Below are 20,197 nucleotides of genomic sequence, written 5' to 3'. Positions count from 1 at the left end.
AGAAGCCAGTCACAAAAGACCACATGCTATATGAACCCATTCATATGAAAGTTCAGACTAGGGAAGTCTATAAGCAAAACATAGATTAGTGAATGCTTAGGGTTGGGGGAGAGGGGAAGGGATGGAGAGAATGGAGGTGATAGCTAAAGGGTATGGGTTTCTTTTTGAGTTGATGGAAATGCTTTAAAATTGTGGTGATGTTTGCACATACCTGTGAATACACCAAAACATTGAATTGTATACTTTAAAGAGATGAACTGTATGCTATATGAATTATATGTCAATAAGGCTGTTAAAAGAAGAATAAATTGAAACATTTCTCCTTCCCTCCAAGGGTTTCAAAGAATAAGCTCTCCTTGTCCTTGAAAGATAGTCTTTGTATTGCTAAAGACTGAAGTGGTTTTCTGCTGTTCTCTTTCTGAGGGTTTGAGGGGTGCTGGCCTAAATGAGAGGGAAAGGGCTGAAGTTCAAGGGCCGAGTGTTGGGGTTTGGGACTTAGATGCCTGCACTCTGTAGGACCCTTATTTAATCTGAGCCTCTGTATGTGTCCGGGCTAGCCACTAGAACAAAGAACCAATGGACAGGGCACCATTTTGGTTTCATGGGGCTCCTCAGGGCCACCATTGTCTGAAAGCAACTTTTCATGAGGGCCCTGCCTAAGCCACAGGTTAGTCTAGTCATAGAGGGTTCAAGGGATGGTCGCCCCTCTTACCCCCTATGATGCGAGAGTTCTTGAATGCTGAGTCATTTGGTCACCAGAGAAGAAACCTCTGTACTACTCCCTCAGGGCTTATAGTGCTGTTCTTGAATCAGCACTGGAGGAGGGGATCAAGGGGATCAAGGGAGAGTGGATCAAAGGGCGAGGGATACTCTTATCACTCATCACTCTGGAGAGGTCATTCTATGGGCAGCCTGAGTGCCTCCTGTGTGAAAATGCAGGGTGTGGATTAGATCAGGGCTCCATCTGATGGTCCCATCCTTGCCCACGGGTTCTGACTCTTTTCAGGCCACATTCTAACCATGGCCCACTTCCAGGGATGGAGCTTCTTCAGCTGCCAATTCCCATTATGCAGGATATCTGGGGAAAGGAATAAAAAGTCCTAATGCTGGTACTGTCCCAAGGCTAACATGAGAATAACAGTGGCCATGGATATATTCTCTTCAACTAGAGTCCAGCCAGGGTCAGTGTTTTTCATTCCATTTTTTGGCCAAAGAGCTGGTGTAAAGTAACTACAGTGTGGAAGTAAGTTTACCCTAAACTGTCCCAATGCAGCTAATAAGTGAAAGTTGACCAACTATCACAGAGCTGGCCTCTGACGGCCTGTCACATTTTCCACTGATGCACTAGACGTGACTAAACTGCACAGGGACTGGCCGGGAGCTGGATTCCCTTTCACTGTGCTCAGCAGGAAGGGGCCAGCCTCCTCCTATAGCCACGCCATGAATCTGACATAACCCTGAGTCATGGAAGAGGAGGCCCTGCATGTCACCAAGCACAGGCTGTCAGCTTAGCCTGTGCTCCCTGTGAAATTTAATTAGTTCAAGGTCCAAATTGTACCCAAGATGCAGGGAGACCAAATTCCCAGACGAGAAAACAAGACATGTTGCTGTTTCACCAGCCATCTATTAACAACACTGAATGGCAGGGCTCAACAGATATTTAATCACCCATAAAAGTTACAACAGGAAATGAATTTGTTATTGGTTGGCCCCTTTACATGTAACAGAAAATATAGAATCAAGGACATATATACCAACAATACCAACAAAAGTATTTATATTAAACACTCAAAAAATTTTCCATAGCTTCTTAGGTTTAATTTTCTGTATTGGAGAGTAGAAAAAATGTGAAGACACATTTTAGAAGGAAGAAAGCAGAAAAGGAACTAGCAACATAGAAGCTGGTTTTATCTTTCCTTTATAATTTATAATTTTTCTATTTTGATTTCTTAAAACTTCACTTTTTTTCTATTTTGTTGTACCTATTGTACATTAAATCCTCTTGTGGATCCCAGCAGGGACATAAATAAAGCGGTAATTACAGGAGCTGGTGGACTTTCAGCCCTGGCTACCCTCGTTTCCTCCACGCTCCATCATTCAGTGCACATGGAACTCAGGTTACATGACTGGTTCCAGCAGAGGCAGAACTTCTTGTACTTCGGATTCAGAATAACTCTAGGTACCTAAACTTCCCAAAATTCAGTGAGGGAGAGAATTTTTTAAAAAAAGGGAAAACACCCTTTAACCAATCTCTAACTTGGACACTTTAGCCACTTGCCAAAATATATCATCTTTGTGAGCCAATAAATTGAAAGCAGGAGAGAGGGAGTGTGGCTGTAACTGGATAAGGGGTAGGGTTTTAATTTTTTACAAGCAGGGAGGAGGATACCAATATGGTTAGTCAGGCAGCCAGCATTAATCCTCATTAATGTCTCCCATTCAAATCCATGCTCCTCTGAACAGCTGTGCAAATATAAAGTAATTGGGTCATTTTGACAAAGGCACACAAGGAAAAAAAAGTTAAGTGAGGCAAAGGAACTAATTGGATAACTAACACATTCTTTAAATGTGTGGGGAGGATTGTTCAAACGACCACATCATAGATTAAGGGACATACATTCAAATTCATACCACTGTAAACTTGCCCATGTCAGAAGCTACCAAGAGCATAGGCTGGGGACATGTGCATGACAAAGTATGTAATAAGTGACTGGAGTGAGAGCGGTGGCACCCACTCTGCATGAGGCCTTGCCAACTGACTCCAAAGACCATGTTTCTTAGTCTGACATTGTCCTGTTTTCTATATACTTGGCATTATGGAGAGTAGAAAAAAGGTAGGGCCATTTCTTGCCCTTAATACATTTACAGTCTGATTGGGGGACACATCTATACTAATAAAAGGGTAATATGCTAATTAGACTGGACATCTTCTGGACATCCTTCCGGACAAAGCCATGGTGGCAGGGGCCAAGGCAGAGGTGGTTAGTGGCAATCAGGCTGGCAGGGGAGAGCAGTTAGGGGTGACCAGGCCAGCAGGGGAAAGCAATTAGGGGTGACCAGGCAGGCAGGCAGGTGAGCTGTTAGGAGCCAGTGGTCCCAATTGCGAGAGGGATGTCTGACTGCTGGTTTAGACCGGATCCCAAGGGATCTCAGAATGAAGAGGATGCAGGCTGGGCTGAAGGACCACCCCCCGCCCCACCCTCCTCCCATGCACGAATTTCATGTATATCGGGCCTCTAGTGTGAAATAATCAGAACACTAGAACTACAAGCATAACATTAGAATCTGCATTTTTTTTTTTTTTAGCTGAAGGAAGCACTTTATAGGAGCTGAGGGAAAGTGGCTAAAATTCATCTGTGCAACTTTTGAGAAGGATTTCCACCAGACTGAAAACAAGACAAAACATAACATACAAGGAGAATACCATACTTTAGAAAATACCGATCCATTCCTGCCATAGAATGGATGTTCAAAAAGGTCTCTGCCTTTCAGAACTCTCCCTTGAGAAAGGACAGGAGGACAGTCAGCCCATCCCCCAGCTTCATGCTAAGGATTAATAAAAATGCCCACCACCTCCCAGAAACCCAGTCAGAGAGGAGACAGAAGTTCCTGGAGTTGACTCTGACTGAGATGTGGTGACCTCTCCCAGCCTCCAGAGACTAGAAGGAGGGAGGAGGTGATTTGACTCATCTCTTCGGTTCTTTTCACTGGAAATGACCAATCCAGGGCCTCTGACAGGCTGAAAGGGGCAGATTTTAGCTAAGGACCTGTGAACATTCTCAGAAGTGGTAGGGCTGCAGGAACTGGAGGATAAGTACAGGCATGCCAAAAGTTATCCTGCAGCTTATAGCACATTCACAGCCCTTGTGTCTGCATAAGTGTGTGGGGGGAACTATGATAACGGTTCTCAAACAATCTACTTCCACTCACTTTGCTATATTTAAATTTCTATTGTGTTCTTAACGTTCAACTTCAGGTGAATGTGAATTGCTGCCTTTTTAAATGGGCTGACACATTGCTGTGATGAACCTCTTTCTCCCTGCATGGACAAAATTCAGAATTCGGTCAGAAGAGCTGGGGAGCATGTGGGTAACTGACACCACCTTGACTGTGACTCAGGTTTCATGAGGTATCAGGTGAAGAAGTAAAAACAAACCTGCTGACACTTGGTGGGGTGAAGGGTAAGTCGAATGCACAGCGAGAAGGGCCTTCAGGCTCCCTGGTCAGGCCTGACACTCCTGAGAGCCCTGGCAGTGTCATGGTCTTTAGGGCAGAGGAAACAGTCCCCAAATGTCCAGATGAAGACCAAAGAATTTAAGCTCCTGGTCAGTGGCTCTCAACTCCACAGAATCACAGAATTACCCAAAGGAATTTTGAAAAAAATATTCATGCTGCGCCCTACCCTAGTGATTCTGATTCAGAGGGTCTGGGGGGTGGAGGATTGGGGGGAAATGGACACTGTGATTCAAACATGTAACAGGGTTAGAAGCACCATATCAAACACAGTCAAGTCCGAAAAACCTAAGCATCAGTGAATGTGGCTACTAAGTCAACAGGTGCTGAAATGAACAGAATTTGTCTGTTCCTTTAAAAGCTTACTCTAAATTTTATTTCTTTCTAGATCTTGAGGAATTAAGAGTGTGGACTGCCTGGATCACAATCCTGGTTACACCACTTATTAGCTACGTGACCTTGGACAGCGTACATGACTTCTCTAAGACTCAGTTTTCTTAGCAATACTACCGTGTTAATAAGCATACCAATACCAGAGGGGAATTAAGATGATTACATGAAATCAAGAATAAATTATTTGGTCTGGCTGGTGTGGCTCTGTGATTGAATGCTGACCTATGAACCAGGAGGTCACAGTTCGTTCCCAGTCAGGGCACATGCCCAGGCTTTGGGCTCAACCCCCAGTAGGGGGAGTGCAGGAGGCAGCCAATCAACAATTATCTCTCACCACTGATGTTTCTATCTCTCTCTCCCTCTTCCTTCCTCTCTGAAATCAATAAAACTATGTATTTTTTAAAAGAATAAATTATTTGACCCAATGCCTGACACATGTAAAATGCACAAATATTAGCTACCATATTGATGTTGATGAAAGTAAAAATATGCCAGTTATATTTCAATAAAAAGAGTGTTTTCCTAGACTGGGTAGTTATTTATAGGGCCAAATTTTAAGAAATTGTGAAACACTAGAATGTGAGAGTTAGAAATTTAACATTTCCTTCAATTATGAATATAGGCAACAAACCTCAGTAGTAGCAGCAGCAGCTATGATCTTGTCACCAATAGAAATCACAAATATTTCCATACATTACAGTCATAGTAGACACCCTACAATAGTATTTATATTTAGTGTGACCAACTGCCCTTGTATGCCCAGGCTTGAGATGCTTGGGATGATAAAACTGGGAAAGTCCCAGGCAAACCATTCCTGACCTAGATTCATCACTACTTTGAAGTTAATGTAGTTAGCACGTCACTGGGTACGATCGTTTAGTGTGCTAATAAAGAAGTGCCTACCCTGCAATGTCATAATTTCAAAAAATGTCTTGATAAATTTATATCCACATAATCTGTGTCCTTTATAACGTTTTGTATTTCGTTCGATGCATTTAAAAGCATTCTGAGTCCATGGGCTTCACCAAATGGCCAAAGGGGGCCCATGGCACAAAAAAGGTGAAGAGGGAAGCAACTGGGAATGCTGGTTGGAAAATGGAGGAAACCGGACTTTAAGTTCCTTTCGGCCTTGCAAACTAAAAGCACAATAAAAGAAGACACAGGCATATATCTCCGAAGGACACAACAAAATTCAGAGTTTTTCCACTACCAGGAGTTTCTTTCTTATAATTCCACACACAGTAACCAGGGAATCTCTGTAATGTCTCCACTCCTGATGGCATATGTATGTGTATTTTGTTACCTATATTGTTGCAGAGTTAACTCAGCCTTGACAGCTATCCATTGGAGTAACTGTTATATCTACTTGTTTCCAATAGTTCCCCTGTAAATCATAATTGGACAGAATTTAAAATTTTACATAAATTAAGACAATGAAAATTTGGATTTTGAAATATCAAGCTTAAAAAAATGATCGAGAAAAAAAAACGAGAAACTAAGATGGCGGCATAGATAAACACCAGGAAATAGTCGCCTCCCACAACAATTGAAAATTAGCCCAAAGGACGGAGCAAACATCGTCCAAAACAACAGGAAGGCTGGCTGAGTGTAATTTCTACAACTAGAAGAAAAGAAAAGCACGCTGAGAGCCAGAGGAGCTGCGGAGGCTGAGTGCAGAGGTACGCAGCGGCTCGCGCGCGCGGAAAGGGGGTGGCACCTGAGGACGCGGCTGTCTTTTTGAATCACAAGCTCCCGACTGCTCTGATCTCCGGTTCCGGGAAGTCTCTGGGGACCCAGGTCTCATACGGGGAGAGGCTGCTCTCTCAGGCGGCAGCGGGCGAACTTGGGGGCAGATTTCCCTCGGAGGTGCTTGCAGCCATTGCCGGGACACTGAGACGCGCGACTCCGGGCGCGGAGAATCAGCCATAGCTTCTTTCTCCGGCCTTTTGCCTTCCTGAGACCCCGCCCCACCCGGGCTGCGGCAGAGGCTTTTGCATGTGAATGCCCCAGAACTTTGCAACCTGATAATTACCTAACTGCAGCCGGGCCAGCCAGACCCGGAACTTCCAAGAGAAGGCCCAAGGCCCTGCAGCGGCTTGCATTGCTTCACAGCTGAGCCTCTTCGTAGTTCCTGCTGTGTGGCCTCAGGCAGGGGCTGAATTAGCACCTCCTTAGATCCAGGAGCCACTGTACCCAGTGGTCAGAGGGGGACCATTCTCCCACTTCAGACACAGCTGCTTCCCACAGCCAATTGGCCTGGAGGTCAATTCCTCCCAGTGATCCTACAACAAGCGAGGCACCAAGAGTGCACCAAGAGTGTCCACCCCGGGTAACTGGGGAGGCTGAGCCACTGGGCCCTACAGGACACCTGGCGCGCAGGCCACTCTATCAACACAGGGAAGCAGCCAAAATGCGGAGACAAAGAAACAGGTCACAATTGGCAGAAACGGAGGAGGCCAGACGACTGGATATAGAGTTCAAGGCCACGTTTATAAGGTTTGTCAAGAATTTTATGGAAACCGCCGATAAATTTAATGAATCCCTCAAGGAGTATGGTGAGACCATGGAGGTCATGAAAAAGGACCAATTAGAAATTATGCATACACTGACTGAAATAAAGAATACTTTACAGAGCTCCAACAGCAGACAAGAGGATCCCAAGAATCAAGTCAAAGATTTGAAATGCAAAGAAACAAAAAATACCCAACCGAAAAAGAAAAAAGAAAAGAGATTCAAAAAATATGAAGATAGTGTAAGGAACCTCTGGGACAACTTCAAGCGTACCAACATCAGAATTATAGGGGTACCAGAAGGAGAGAGAGGGCAAGATATTGAAAACCTTTTTGAAGAAATAATGACAGAAAACTTCCCCCACCTGGTGAAAGAAATGGACTTACAAGTCCAGGAAGCGCAGAGAACCCCAAACAAAAGGAATCCAAAGAGGACCACACCAAGACACATCATAATTAAAATGCCAAGAGCAAAAGATAAAGAGAGAATCTTAAAAGCAGCAAGAGAAAGACAGTCAGTTACCTACAAGGGAGTACCCATCCGACTGTCAGCTGATTTCTCAACAGAAACCATGCAGGCCAGAAGAGAGTGGCAAGAAATATTCAAAGAGATGAATAGCAAGAACCTGCAACCAAGATTACTTTATCCAGCAAAGCTATCATTCAGAATGGAAGGTCAGATAAAGAGCTTCACGGATAAGAATAAGCTAAAGGAGTTCATCACCACCAAACCAGCATTATATGAAAAGCTGAAAGGTATTCTTTAAGAAGAGGAAGAAGAAAAAGGAACTCTTACCATTTGCCACAGCATGGATGGAACTGGAGAGCGGATAAATACCACAAGATCTCACTTATTTGTGGAATATAATGAACAACATAAACTGATGAACAAGGACTGATCCAGAGACGGAGAGGCATTGATTGGACTGTCGGGCCTTGGAGGGAAGGTAGGGGAGGGTGGGGGCAAGGGGGAAAGATCAACCAAAGGACTTATATGCAAGCATATAGGCCTAACCAATGGACACGGACAACGGGGGGGGTGAGGGGGTGAGCGGGGAGAGGGGGGGTAGAGGGTACACATATGTAATATCTTAATCAATAAAAAATATTAAAAAAAAAAAAAGAAACAAACAAACAAAAAAATGATCGAAAGAAACTTTCACTCTTACCGGATACCACTGGGCTTCTGACAGACAGGGGCTCCCATCTTGCCTAACCAGCACTGTTGATAGCTGGCCCGTTACTCTCCCACAAGGCAACAAGCTTCCACTTCTCTTCATATCAATGTAACTCCAAGCTGCCAGTCCAATGTGACCAGAAGGCAGAGTCCTCACAATTGCCCTTGTCCCAGTATACACAGATTTCTTAACTTCTCTGTCATTTTTACAAAATCTCCTCACTAACAAAGTAGACCGCTCCTTTTTACTTTTAAAATAATCTTCTACGTCTTCATAATTATCAGGGAAGTCCTCAAAATGGCTCAGAAAAGTCTCGGCAGATGGACTATCAGTAAAACCCTCCCTGCAGAAGCTGTCACTAGAACATACCACGCTGGCCTTTCGGCAGGAAGCTTCGCAGCACATGTATTCATCGTTCAAGGCGTCACAATGATCACCCTGTACCTGCTTGTTCTCATTATCACAGCTTTTTGCCAATTCCATCAGTTTGCAAGTATACGCCATATAATTTTTCTTTTGCTCCCTACCAACATCAGGCAGTGATACACAGTTTCCACAATCATCCAAAATCAAGTTGTCTGATAGGGTACAGACACTGCCTGACATTCTTCTGTCAAGTTCATAATGAAAGTGAAATACCGCCAAATCGCTGTCAGGGTGTGCCCTGCTGGTTGCTGATTGATTTTCTAAGGGACGAATGCCCATGGGAGGTCCGTCTAGTTCCAGTTGAATCCCAGGGAACACCTTTCTTTCCAGGGAAGAAGAGACTCCAGTTTCCAAATGCAGGCCTTCCTCTACAACAGAATCGCATGTTTTGTAAAACTGGCTCTGAGGAAGACCACACTGACGGTTTTCCAATATGTTGTTGCCGTTCACGTTAAGGTTCTTCACAGAATCGGGCATGTTTTTCTCCCAGCACGTTTCATTACTGTTCTCATCACTCATGATTTTCCCCCTTGTTGTTGAGAAAATCCTAGGCAAGTTGCTTCCAGAAGTTTCCTCTTTGGGTTTGTTCAGTTTTGAGGTGGTATGAGAAGTCGGCCTACTCTGCCCAGGAGTATGTGTCTTTGGAACACTGACGCCTGAGGCCTTTTCACTACTTTCATCTGCAGCTGACTGAGAAGACACCACTTTTCTCTGAGTCACAGGTATGAGATCAGAAGCTGCCATTTCTTCAGAAGTCATCTTGACCAACACACGGGCTTTACCGATTGTTCTGTTTCTCCTCCCTGATGATCATGTCAAGATTCTAATAAAATGATTGGCTATTAAAATAATCTCAGATATAAAATTCCTTTGAGAAACAAAGCGACAGTTCCTTTGATTCAGGTGCATTAAGAGTCAGATAAATTTCCCCAGTTTTAATTTCCTAGTATGTGCAATAGGTTTTTCTAGATCAGGGTTTTAGAGTGATGGATAATTTTCTTTCCTCTGTTATTTAAAGCAATTCTTTCGAAGAATTCTATTCAGGATTGCATTCTGCAACTTGTGATCCATCACTGACTTGTAATGATTTAAAATTCCAGTTTGAATGTTTCCTGTAAGAGAAAGGGATAATGTCAAACACTGTGGAATTAAATGAATTTTTTAATGAACTCATAATTCTAAGCTAATGCAAAATATGAACCAATTTGGGGGAAGGAGTTTTGCAATCAGAAGTTAGTTTTACAGTCACAGGGATATAAAGTACAGCATAGGGAATATAGTTAATAATACTGCAATAATTATGTATAATGTCAGATGGGTACTATATTAATTGGGGGTGATCACTTTGTAAGTTACATAAATGTCAAATCATTACACTGTATACCTGAAACTAACATACTATTGCCTGTCAACTGTAATTTAAAAAAAAAATTTAAAGATAAAAAAGAGGTTAGTTTTAATGCTTTAGGTATTAATTTTTCTGATTTAATATTTCAGAATTTCTCATTCCAATCAAAATGGAGTAATGGACACCAAATTTATCCTTTTCTCTTAAACAATTGCCTTTGCATTACAATGGTAGAGTTGAAAAGTTGTGACAGAGGCCATGTGGCCCAAAAAGCCAAAAGTATTTACCATCTGGCTCTTTATAGAAAATGCCTGCCAAACCATACACTAGATAAATGAGTTAATGAAATGCTTGTTTAGAGTAAGAGAACCAAGTGGGAGGCTTGATAGCAATCTTCATACATTTGCAGAACTGAAATAAGGAAATAGCCTTGTTTCATATTGTTTCAGGGTGGGTGGGTAGGGACTGGGAGGAAGGGGGTAACGGGGGGGGGGGAGGAACAGGAGATATCTGTAATACTATCAACAATAGAATATATATATATATATATATATATATATATATATATATCCCAAAATTCACGCAATAAGTAATTTTGATAGAAAACACAGGTTTATAATTAAAAATTGCAAATTTTTTATTGATTCATAAAGTATACAGTATAGGGTTATGTATGGAATAGCACATTGGGTAAATGGCCTCCACGGCTTTGCTGGCACATACACAAAGCCGTGGTCTTCATTGGTCTTCACTGTCCCTGCTCCTGGGCCATAATTGGTACTTGGTAATGCTTATCAAATTGAAGGGATTGAAATCAAAGGGCAACAGATATTAGAATTTGATTCAATAAACCAAATAAAATTAGGCTTTAATTTTTTGTTGTTGTTATTAATGCTCACGCAAAATTCAAATCTTGCATGAATTTTGGGACGCTATATATATATATATATATATTTTTTAAAGGTAGGATCAGGGTAAAGACAAATGAATTATTGGGTAGAAATGTTTGGGCTTAGTTTAATAAAGAATTCCCTAACTTTTAGAGTTGTTCAACAAAGGACAAGCTATCTTGGATGGTAGTCTTCTCCTAATTGCTGATAGAGGACTTTAAATAGAGAAAGGCATAGTATAAGCACAGCAGGTATTCATGTGTGTTGAACAAATAATAAATGATGATTGCCTACAAAGATTAATTACAGAAAACAATGGCTAATACTTATTGAGGATGTATCATATGTCAGGCATGCTCTAAGCACAGTATACATATTATCTCATTTAATCTTTATAACAACAATATCAATCGGGTGGCAAAGATTGCTAATTGTCCTCAAAATTTGTTATCATTTTCTTCAATAATAGAACCACTAAATTTTAGCCAAGCAGATACTCCCCCTTTTTTTAAATATATATTTTTATTGGTTTCAGAGAGGAAGGGAGAGGGAGAGCGAGAGAGATAGAAACATCAATGATGAGAGAGAATCATGGATCGGCTACCACTTGCATGCCCCCTATTGGGGATCGAGCCCAAAACCCGGGCATGTGCCCTTGACTGGAATCGAACCCGGGACCCTTCAGTCCGCAGGCCGACACTCTATCCACTGAGCTAAACCAACCAGGGCCAGATAGTCCCTTTTTTATTAGTTTCACTTAGAGCTAGATGTAGCCAGGTGACTAAGTTACTGCTAATGAAATACAAGCCAAAGTGGTTTGCAACTTCTGGGAAGTGTCCTTGAAAAGACAGGGCATGCCCTTTCCTCCTCCTCCTTTTCTTTTCTGCTAGCTGGAGGGAAGGCATGATGCCTGGAGCTAGAGGTGAAGATGAGAATGGACGCCTTGCATATAAAACAACAAAAACAAAGTAGAAGCCTGGGTGCTTGTTTCCTGGAGTAGAAGGAAAACAGCAAATGCAAATTCTATCTTGTTTAAGCCACAATTATTTCAGGTTTTCTGTCATTCGCATCCAACTTTTCCCAATAAAGGTGAGTACTATTATCATCCCCCTTTTATGGATAAGGCTCAGAATATTTGAGTGACATATTTAAGACTACAGACATGTGATATAACAAAAAGGCTGTATAGAAAATTCATGCATTGCAGGGAAAGTTAGATTCATTAACTCCTAATGTGTTTCCAATTTTATGTTCCTAAACCAAATGAAATCCTTTGTGTCATAAAGAATAGTTAAATTAGAAAAATATTTAACACAAGCATATTGTCTTTTCTGATTGTGTGTTGGAAAGAGGCAGGGTTTAACAACAACAAAAACTATTTTATCAGACAACTGTCAAATATTTGTTATGCACCAATATATTCTACAGAGTTCAGGAGACAAGATGGCCATGAACTAAGATTAATAAAGCTCTGATGGAGGGGTCCTTTACAGAAAGGTAGCAATTACTTGTATCCATAGAGGAGAAAAGAGACTTTTAGCAGAAGGAACAATATAAAGAAATATAAAGAGGTAGAAAAAGACAATGCATAACTATGAATTAATCTGAAGTTCTAGGAGAACTTTTCATCTAATTAAAGAAAGTGAAAATTTCTCAGAAATTTCACTATCATGGAAAAAAAATACTAGGTAAACTGTCAAAGCTTGTAATAGAATTTAACAGTTCTATTTGAATCTTTAAACTTACAGTTTTATAGAGTCCCTCTGACTACCTCATGTATGACAACCAACCAGCCACAGTTATTTACTTATGCATTCTCTTCCCTAAATCCCACTCTGCAAAGAGATTAAAGAAAACATTTTGTCTGCACAACCCCTTCCTCCCTTTCTCCCTACCACATGCACATATTGTGCACAGTTGTAAGTTTGCACACCCACACCCAAACCCTACATGATGAGTCAGTCTTCACTCTTTCTTCACCACTGGCTCTCTGCTGCTCCACTCCCTTGGGACTTCCTTTCTCTGGACTATTGTGATGGAAATTCCATAACTCACATAGAGACAAAGCTTTTAAAACATTCCCCAAAGGCACTGGTTTACTAATCTGGGTCCTTTTCCAAGACCCCAAAGACTTAACCCTTCATGACTTCTACTCTCTTTATTAGAAAAGTTTCAGCCTGGGATGCAAGCCTTGTGACCCAGAGATATCCTAATCTTTATACTCTGTATATATTAGATATCAGGAGTTGACTAGTAGGTTGATTAGTTCAAATATTTTTGCACTAATACACTGATAATGTAGTAAAATGGAGGATCACAAAAGTTTGTTTATAACAGGTTAATTCTCAGTTGTAAAACTTACAAAGGGAATCCTCACTATAAACACAGTCTCCAATTAGCTTGCAAAGAAAGTTTTACTTCTTTCTTTCCAAAATGTGTTCCTTTTATTATCTTTTCTTGCCTTAGTGCACTAACTAGGATCTCCAATATTGAAGCTAAAATAAGTACAAAGAGCACACATCCTTGTCTCATTCTCAGTCTTAGAGGGAGAGTATTCAATGTATCACTATTTAATATGATGTTAGCTCTAGGTGTCTTATAAATGTCCGTTATTAAACTGAGATGTTCCCCTGCATTTCTAGTTTGCTAAAGTTTTTTGTGTGGTTTTTTTTTTTTTTTTATCACAAATGAGTTTTGCCCAATGCTTTTTCTGCATCTATCGAAATGACCATATGGTTTTTCTCCTTTAATAGGTTAACATGGTAAACCATATTGATTGATTTTCAAGTACCGAAACAATCTTGCAAATTCGTGGAAAATGTAAAGGAACTAGTGTAGCCAAAATAACTGCAACCATGGCCTAATTTCAAGATTACTACAAAGCTACAGTAATCTTGACATTACTGTGTGTTACTGACATAAGGATAGAAATTTAGATCAATGGAATAGAACAGAGTCCAGAAATAGACCCATACATATACATTCAATTGGCTTTTCATCAAAGGTGCACAGGTAGTTCAACAGGAAAAGGACAATCAATAAATGGTGCTGGATCCAAATAGAAAAATAACAAACATCAACACCTACATCAAATCAAACATAATAAGTAATTCACAAATGGATTATATATCTAAACATAAACTTATAGAAGAAAACAGGGAAAATGTTTATAAACTTGGGATACAGAAAAATTTCTTAGGTAAGTCACAAAAAGCACTAAGTCATTTTAAAAAAGTAAAACAGCCCTAATTGTTTTGGCTCAGTGGGTAGAATGTCAGCCTGCGGACTGAAGGGTCCCAGGTTCGATTCCGGTCAAGGGCACATGGCTGGGTTGCAGGCTCAATCTCCATTGTGGGGTGCATGTAGGAGGCAGCCGATCAATGATTCTCATTCATCACTATGTTTCTATCTCTCTCTCCCTCTCTCTTCCTCTCTGAAATCAATAAAAAAAATATTTTAAAAAAGGGTAAAATGGACTTAATCAAAATGTAAATCTTCTGCTCTTCAAAAAAATTTGCATTAATTAACAAAGATAGGCCACAGATTGAGAGAAAATATTCATAATGCATGTACCTGAAAAAGTCTTATATCCAGAATATATATAAAATAATTCTTAGAATTCAATAAGCAGACAACAACCCATTTTTTTAAACAGGCAAGATTTGAACATACACTTCACAAAATAATATATGTGAACAGCCAAAATAAATCGTGACAGAGCTACAAAATTTCTGCACTTAAAAAAAAGACCTCAATCCCTTCCTCACACCACACATAAATTAAAATGAATCATAGTCCTAAATGTAAAAGCTAAAATGATAAGACTTCTAAAAGAAAAAAGAGGAGAAAATCTTGGCAACCAGTGGAGTAAGCAGAAATTTCTTAGCATGAACACAAAAGCACAAACCATAACGAAAAAACTGAACCTCATCAAAATGAAAAATATCTGTTCTTCAAAACCCAAGCCATAGAATGGTAGAAAATATTTGTAATATAAATATCAAACAAAGAATTTTATATCTAGAGCATATAAAGAATTCTTAAAACTCAATAATAAAAATAGCCCTGTTTTTTAAATGGGCAAATGTTTGAATAAGCACTTTACAAAAGAAGAAATACAAATGACCTACAAAATCATGAAAAAAAAAAGTTCATCATTGATCAGCAGAAAAATATCAATTAAAATCACAATAAGATAGCACTTCATTCCCATTAGAATGGCTACAATTAAAATGACTGGCCATCCCAAAGTTGGTAAGAATCTGGAGCAACTGGAATATCATAGTAGGACTGTAAAGTGGCACAGCCTCTTTGGTAAATGGTTTGGCAGTTTCTTATAAAGTTATACATACACTTACCATATACAGTGGGGCCTTGACTTACGAGTTTAATTCGTTCCGTGACGGAGCTCGTAACTCAAATTACTCGTATGTCAAATCAAAAAGTGAACGAGTGAGACACGTGATGCTGGGCTGATGTTGTGGCGTTCACTGTGACATTCGCTGTGCCAACTAGCGGTGGGGTATCTGAAGCTGGCTCGTAACCTTAATTTTAGCACGCAACTCAAAGCAAAAAATCGGCCGAGAGACGGCTCGTATCTCGAAAAACTCGTTAGTCGGGACACTCGTTAAGTCAAGGCCCCACTGTAACCCAAAAAGTCCACTCACGGAAGATACATCCTCAAATAGACTTGCAAGCAAATGCTTATATCAGCTTTGTTCATAAAAAGCCCCCAACTAGAAACAATCTCAAAGTCTATCAACAGATGAATAAACAACCTGTGTTATATTCATACAATGGAATACTGCTCAGCAATAAGAGAAATGGTCTCCTGATCATGTAACAAACATGGATGAATCTCAAAAACATTAGGTTATGGGAAAGAAGCCAGCCACTGAATGATTCTATTTAATTGATGTTCTAGACCTGTGCTAATATAGCAGCCACTAACTACATGTGGCTATTAAAGTTTAAATAAAAATTTATTTAAATTAAATATTTAAAAATTCAGTTCCTCCGGTGCACTAGTCACATTTTCAGTGCTCAGTATTCACATCTAGCTGATGGAAACTGTGTTGGACAGCACAGATATAAAGAACATTTCCATGACCACAGAGTTCTATAGGATAGTGCTGTTCTAAAGCATGCAAAATTAAGTCATGGAGATAGATCAATAGTTGCAGGAGGAGGAGGAATGGAATAACTATAAAATGGCACAAAAGCACTTTGTAAGAATGATGGAAATGTTCTATATCTTAATTGGGGTCGTGGCTCATCCAACTGTATGCTCATCCAACTGTACAGAGTGGGGCAAAAGTAGGTTTACAGTTGTGAGTATGCAAAACACAAAATTTATTTATTTATTTATTTTTAAATATATTTTATTGATTTTTCACAGAGAGGAAGGGAGAGGGATAGAGAGTTAGAAACATCGATGAGAGAGAAGCATCAATCAGCTGCCTCCTGCACACCCGCCACTGGGGATGTGCCCGCAACCAAGGTACATGCCCCTGACCGGAATCGAACCTGGGACCCCTCAGTCTCCAGGCCGACGCTCCATCCAGTGAGCCAAACCAGCCAGGGCACAGAATTTATTTTTGTATTATTATTTATTAATTATTGCGTTATTTTTTCCATATGAACAACTGTAAGCCTACTTTTGCCCCGCCTTGTATACTTTAACCCCATATCAGCTCTTTAAGTGGACTATAGGATGCATTTCAATCCCTCTTGCACCTTTCGCCAGTGACCTCTGAGCAGTGAACAACCTGCTCAACTGTACAAATATGATGCTGAAAATTTCAGCTGACCACAGAGCACCTGGGTAGTGGAATCAGTCTCAATTTGGATCCCACCTCTGACACTTAATACGCTGACCTTAAGACAACTCGTAAAACTTTGCTAAGGCATAGTTCCTACAGCTGTAAAAAGGGAAACAATAGTTTCTCATGTAATCCTCACAATAATCCTGACGTGATAATCTCTCAAAAAAATAGTACCTTGTATTCTTATCATTATAAAAACCTCTCCAGGGTAATTATATACAAATTACTTCCTGATACAGGACCACGTCCAATTCTCGTAAATCACAGTCCAGTACAACAATGATAAAAGCTCAATAAATATTTGCTCACTCTTTGCTTTGGATAGAATACTGTTTTGTATATCAGTATGTAATAATTTTCCTTTATTTCATCCAGTGTATGCTACTAAATAATTTTTTAAGGTTTACAAGTTTACTGGGTGCTTAGCACATATGCAAGGGTACCACATGACTTCACAAGAAGAGAAAGGCAAAATTCCTGTCGTTCGGGAAATCATTTGTTATTATAGAGCCATAAAGAAAAATCTAAGGCTATGAACTACGTAGTACCATAAAATAATGAACTGTATAGTCCAGGCAGTTAAAAAGTCGGGCAATCATCTAATCATGTGTATACTAATTATGCAATAGGTAAAAAATAAAGATAGAGATGGCAGAAATCAGCATAGACTCAGGTCATAAGCTAAGACTTCCCAGAAAATGTCATAGTCTACAAATGAGGACTCTGCCCTGGATAGTCAGGCCAGAGAGAAAACAGAGGAGGGAGGGAGTCTTGGCTGTTTCTTGGACCCGGGATAAAAGGTTGTAAGTTGGCTGGCACGCTGAGACTTCTCTGCCCTCATTAAGCATAACTGCAACAGAAGCAATAGAACCATTCTGGACATGTGTTGGGACGTTCTCACACCAGCTCAAGGCAGCACATTTTGGAAGCCTTGCAATGAAGGGGAAGAGAAACGTGGGAAGGGCCTTGAAGGCCTTGCCTTCCCCATCCCATGCAGCAAAAATATAACAGGCTTCCTCAAGCAGCCAGCTACCACCATTTAGCTAGGGTACCTACAGCTCATGTTATGAGCAATTTTTAATTAATTGAGAGTTAGACAACATCAATACACTTATTCACTAAATGTATTTTTCAAACTGGTATTTTACAAGTCATTCCTCAATTAATGTAATTGTCTTTCCAAATAATTAAAAATACATGTGATGAAAACTAACTCACTCTGGATGAGCTAAACATACTAGAACCACTCTACTACCCTAACACATTCTCACATTACAGTCTCTCAGTAAAATGATCCTGATTTAATCAAAATAAGATATGATTCAGCTCCTGCAAACTCTTCTTTATGGCTGTGCTTTCTGCACTACCTACCACCTGATATCTAGCCTATATTTCATCATCACACCAAGTAAAACATTTCCAGACTAAATAACGCTCCAATTTCATAGAGGTTCCCACACAATGCCCTAGCAGATGGAAAGCATTTTAAACCCACATAGCTAATACATAAGATGGCCATGTCTAGCCATTTTCTTTTTTATATTTACATTATATTTAACACCAGCACCAATGAAGGTCTTCAGAGGTCTTCTGGTCAGCAAGGTTAAAAAAATTATTCCTGTTCTCACGGATGCCCACCAATGACATCAAATTCTGGGTGGAAGCCCAAGTCAACAGCTGACTCAAACAGCTGATGTCATTATAATATCTTGTTTTCAGTAGAGTTAAAAATGCAAATAGAACACCTCATTAAAACTCCAAGTTCATTTTAGCTGTGCCTCTGATTTACCACTCAGAAATCATCATTCAAAGGGGAGAAGCAATATTATTCATAATTTTTACCTGATTAAAAATATAATGAAACAAACAAGTTCTGGGGTGTATTTTAAATTTGTTTAATCTGTAGGCCAATACCTTGGCATTTTTGCTATTTTTCAGGGCAGTGTAACCCAATGCACAGAGCTGTTTGCTGATCCTGCAGTCTAAAAGCAAGTAGGGTTGTTGCTCTGACCTATTCTAGCCATGCCTGAGCCTCTAACAGGGGGTAGAAAGTGGAGGGTGTCCAGGGAGGCTGAGGGATATGCAGGTGGAAGCAAGGAACAATATTATGGCCAATCTGAGAATCTGGATGTTGGAGGATCCTCAATAAATTAACCACGCACAGGACACAGGCAGTATTGTACTTTGTAAGTAAGTATAGTAGGTAGGTGTAGTTCATTTTTATGTCATTTTATGTATAATTATGTCATTATTTCATATATCAGTTGGGATTTGTATGATGAGTGCCAGGGATAAAAAAACCAAAGCAAACTTTGGTAAAAGTGCTGCACCACATTCTACTCTGTTTAATAAATGGCACCTGCTATTTTTTCTGATTATAAAAGCAATATACATTTACCATAGAATATTTGAATAAAGGCTGAGAAGTATAAAGTAGAAAATAGAAGGTAAGATAATTAGGTAAGTCCTAATTTTGTTATAACCTCTTTCCAGTTTTCTCCCCATTGAATATACATCGTCTTCAGAATTGAAATTGTACTATATATTCCATTTTTATCCTGCTTCTTATGTTTAATATTATATTGTCTAAAGGAATAACTTTTAGATGTAATGAAACTATATAAATGTCAACAATACTTTTTCCAATGTTCTGAATGTTATTTTAAAAAGGAGAAGATCATGGAAAATTATATGCCCTGCACCCTAAAATCATGCATAATCTCATCAGTTTGATATATTTGTAAACTGGCCCCACCTTTGGAGTATAACAACTTCCAGATCACTCCATCTTTCTTCCAAAGGGCTGGTCAGCCAAAGGGTTTGATTCATTTATTCCCTTGTTCAACAAATATCTTTTGAACACCTGCTATGTACCAGATCCTATGTAGACACTAAGTTGGTCCTTAAAACTACTGGGTCTAGATAAAATTTATCAAAAGGCTATTTTCTAGGTTTAGGTGATATTTTATTATATGAAACTAGGACAAATGAAGCCAAGTTTAAGGGTGATCTAATCAAAACTACTCTCCTATCCACCAATTTCACACCCACCTCAGCCAGGATGGTCTAGTGGTCTGTTCCTTGAACCTGCCTATTCACCCCCACTTTATCCCTGAAACCCTTCCATCTTCCTTTCTGCAGGGCCACATTCTATTCAGGATGATTTTCTGACCAGTGGTTGTGAGCCTTACTGCCCTTGTTCCCAAGGAGCGAGGTTGTAAGTACCTGGACATGTGCCAGAGCCTCATTTCCTTTCTTACTCCCCACAGCTAAGCACTACATACATTACTGGTAAACACCTAACCATTCCTTTTAGGAACTTCTCCATGTGAACCCATCTTTGAAAAGATTTTTCAGTAAAAACATTGTACCTGCTCAACTGCTGTAGGCACAT

The 20,197-nt window shown here is 40.0% G+C and overlaps 1 protein-coding gene across 1 annotated transcript in view; it reads right to left on the bottom strand.

Moving 5' to 3' along the window:
* Positions 1–9,621, bottom strand: part of PLCE1 (phospholipase C epsilon 1) — a 260,258-nt gene extending 250,637 nt beyond the window's left edge. Inside the window, exon 1 of the mRNA XM_081104349.1 lies at positions 8,306–9,621. Coding sequence (XP_080960475.1) covers positions 8,306–9,499 — 1,194 coding nt within the window. The 5' untranslated portion in view covers positions 9,500–9,621. The remainder of the gene's footprint in view (positions 1–8,305) is intronic.
* Between the last annotated feature and the right edge of the window lie 10,576 nt (positions 9,622–20,197).

This window comes from Myotis nattereri (genome assembly GCF_964212035.1).
Source record: "Myotis nattereri genome assembly, chromosome: 13".
Classification (NCBI taxonomy): domain Eukaryota; kingdom Metazoa; phylum Chordata; class Mammalia; order Chiroptera; family Vespertilionidae; genus Myotis; species Myotis nattereri.
This window is presented reverse-complemented; position numbering and strand designations above follow the sequence as displayed.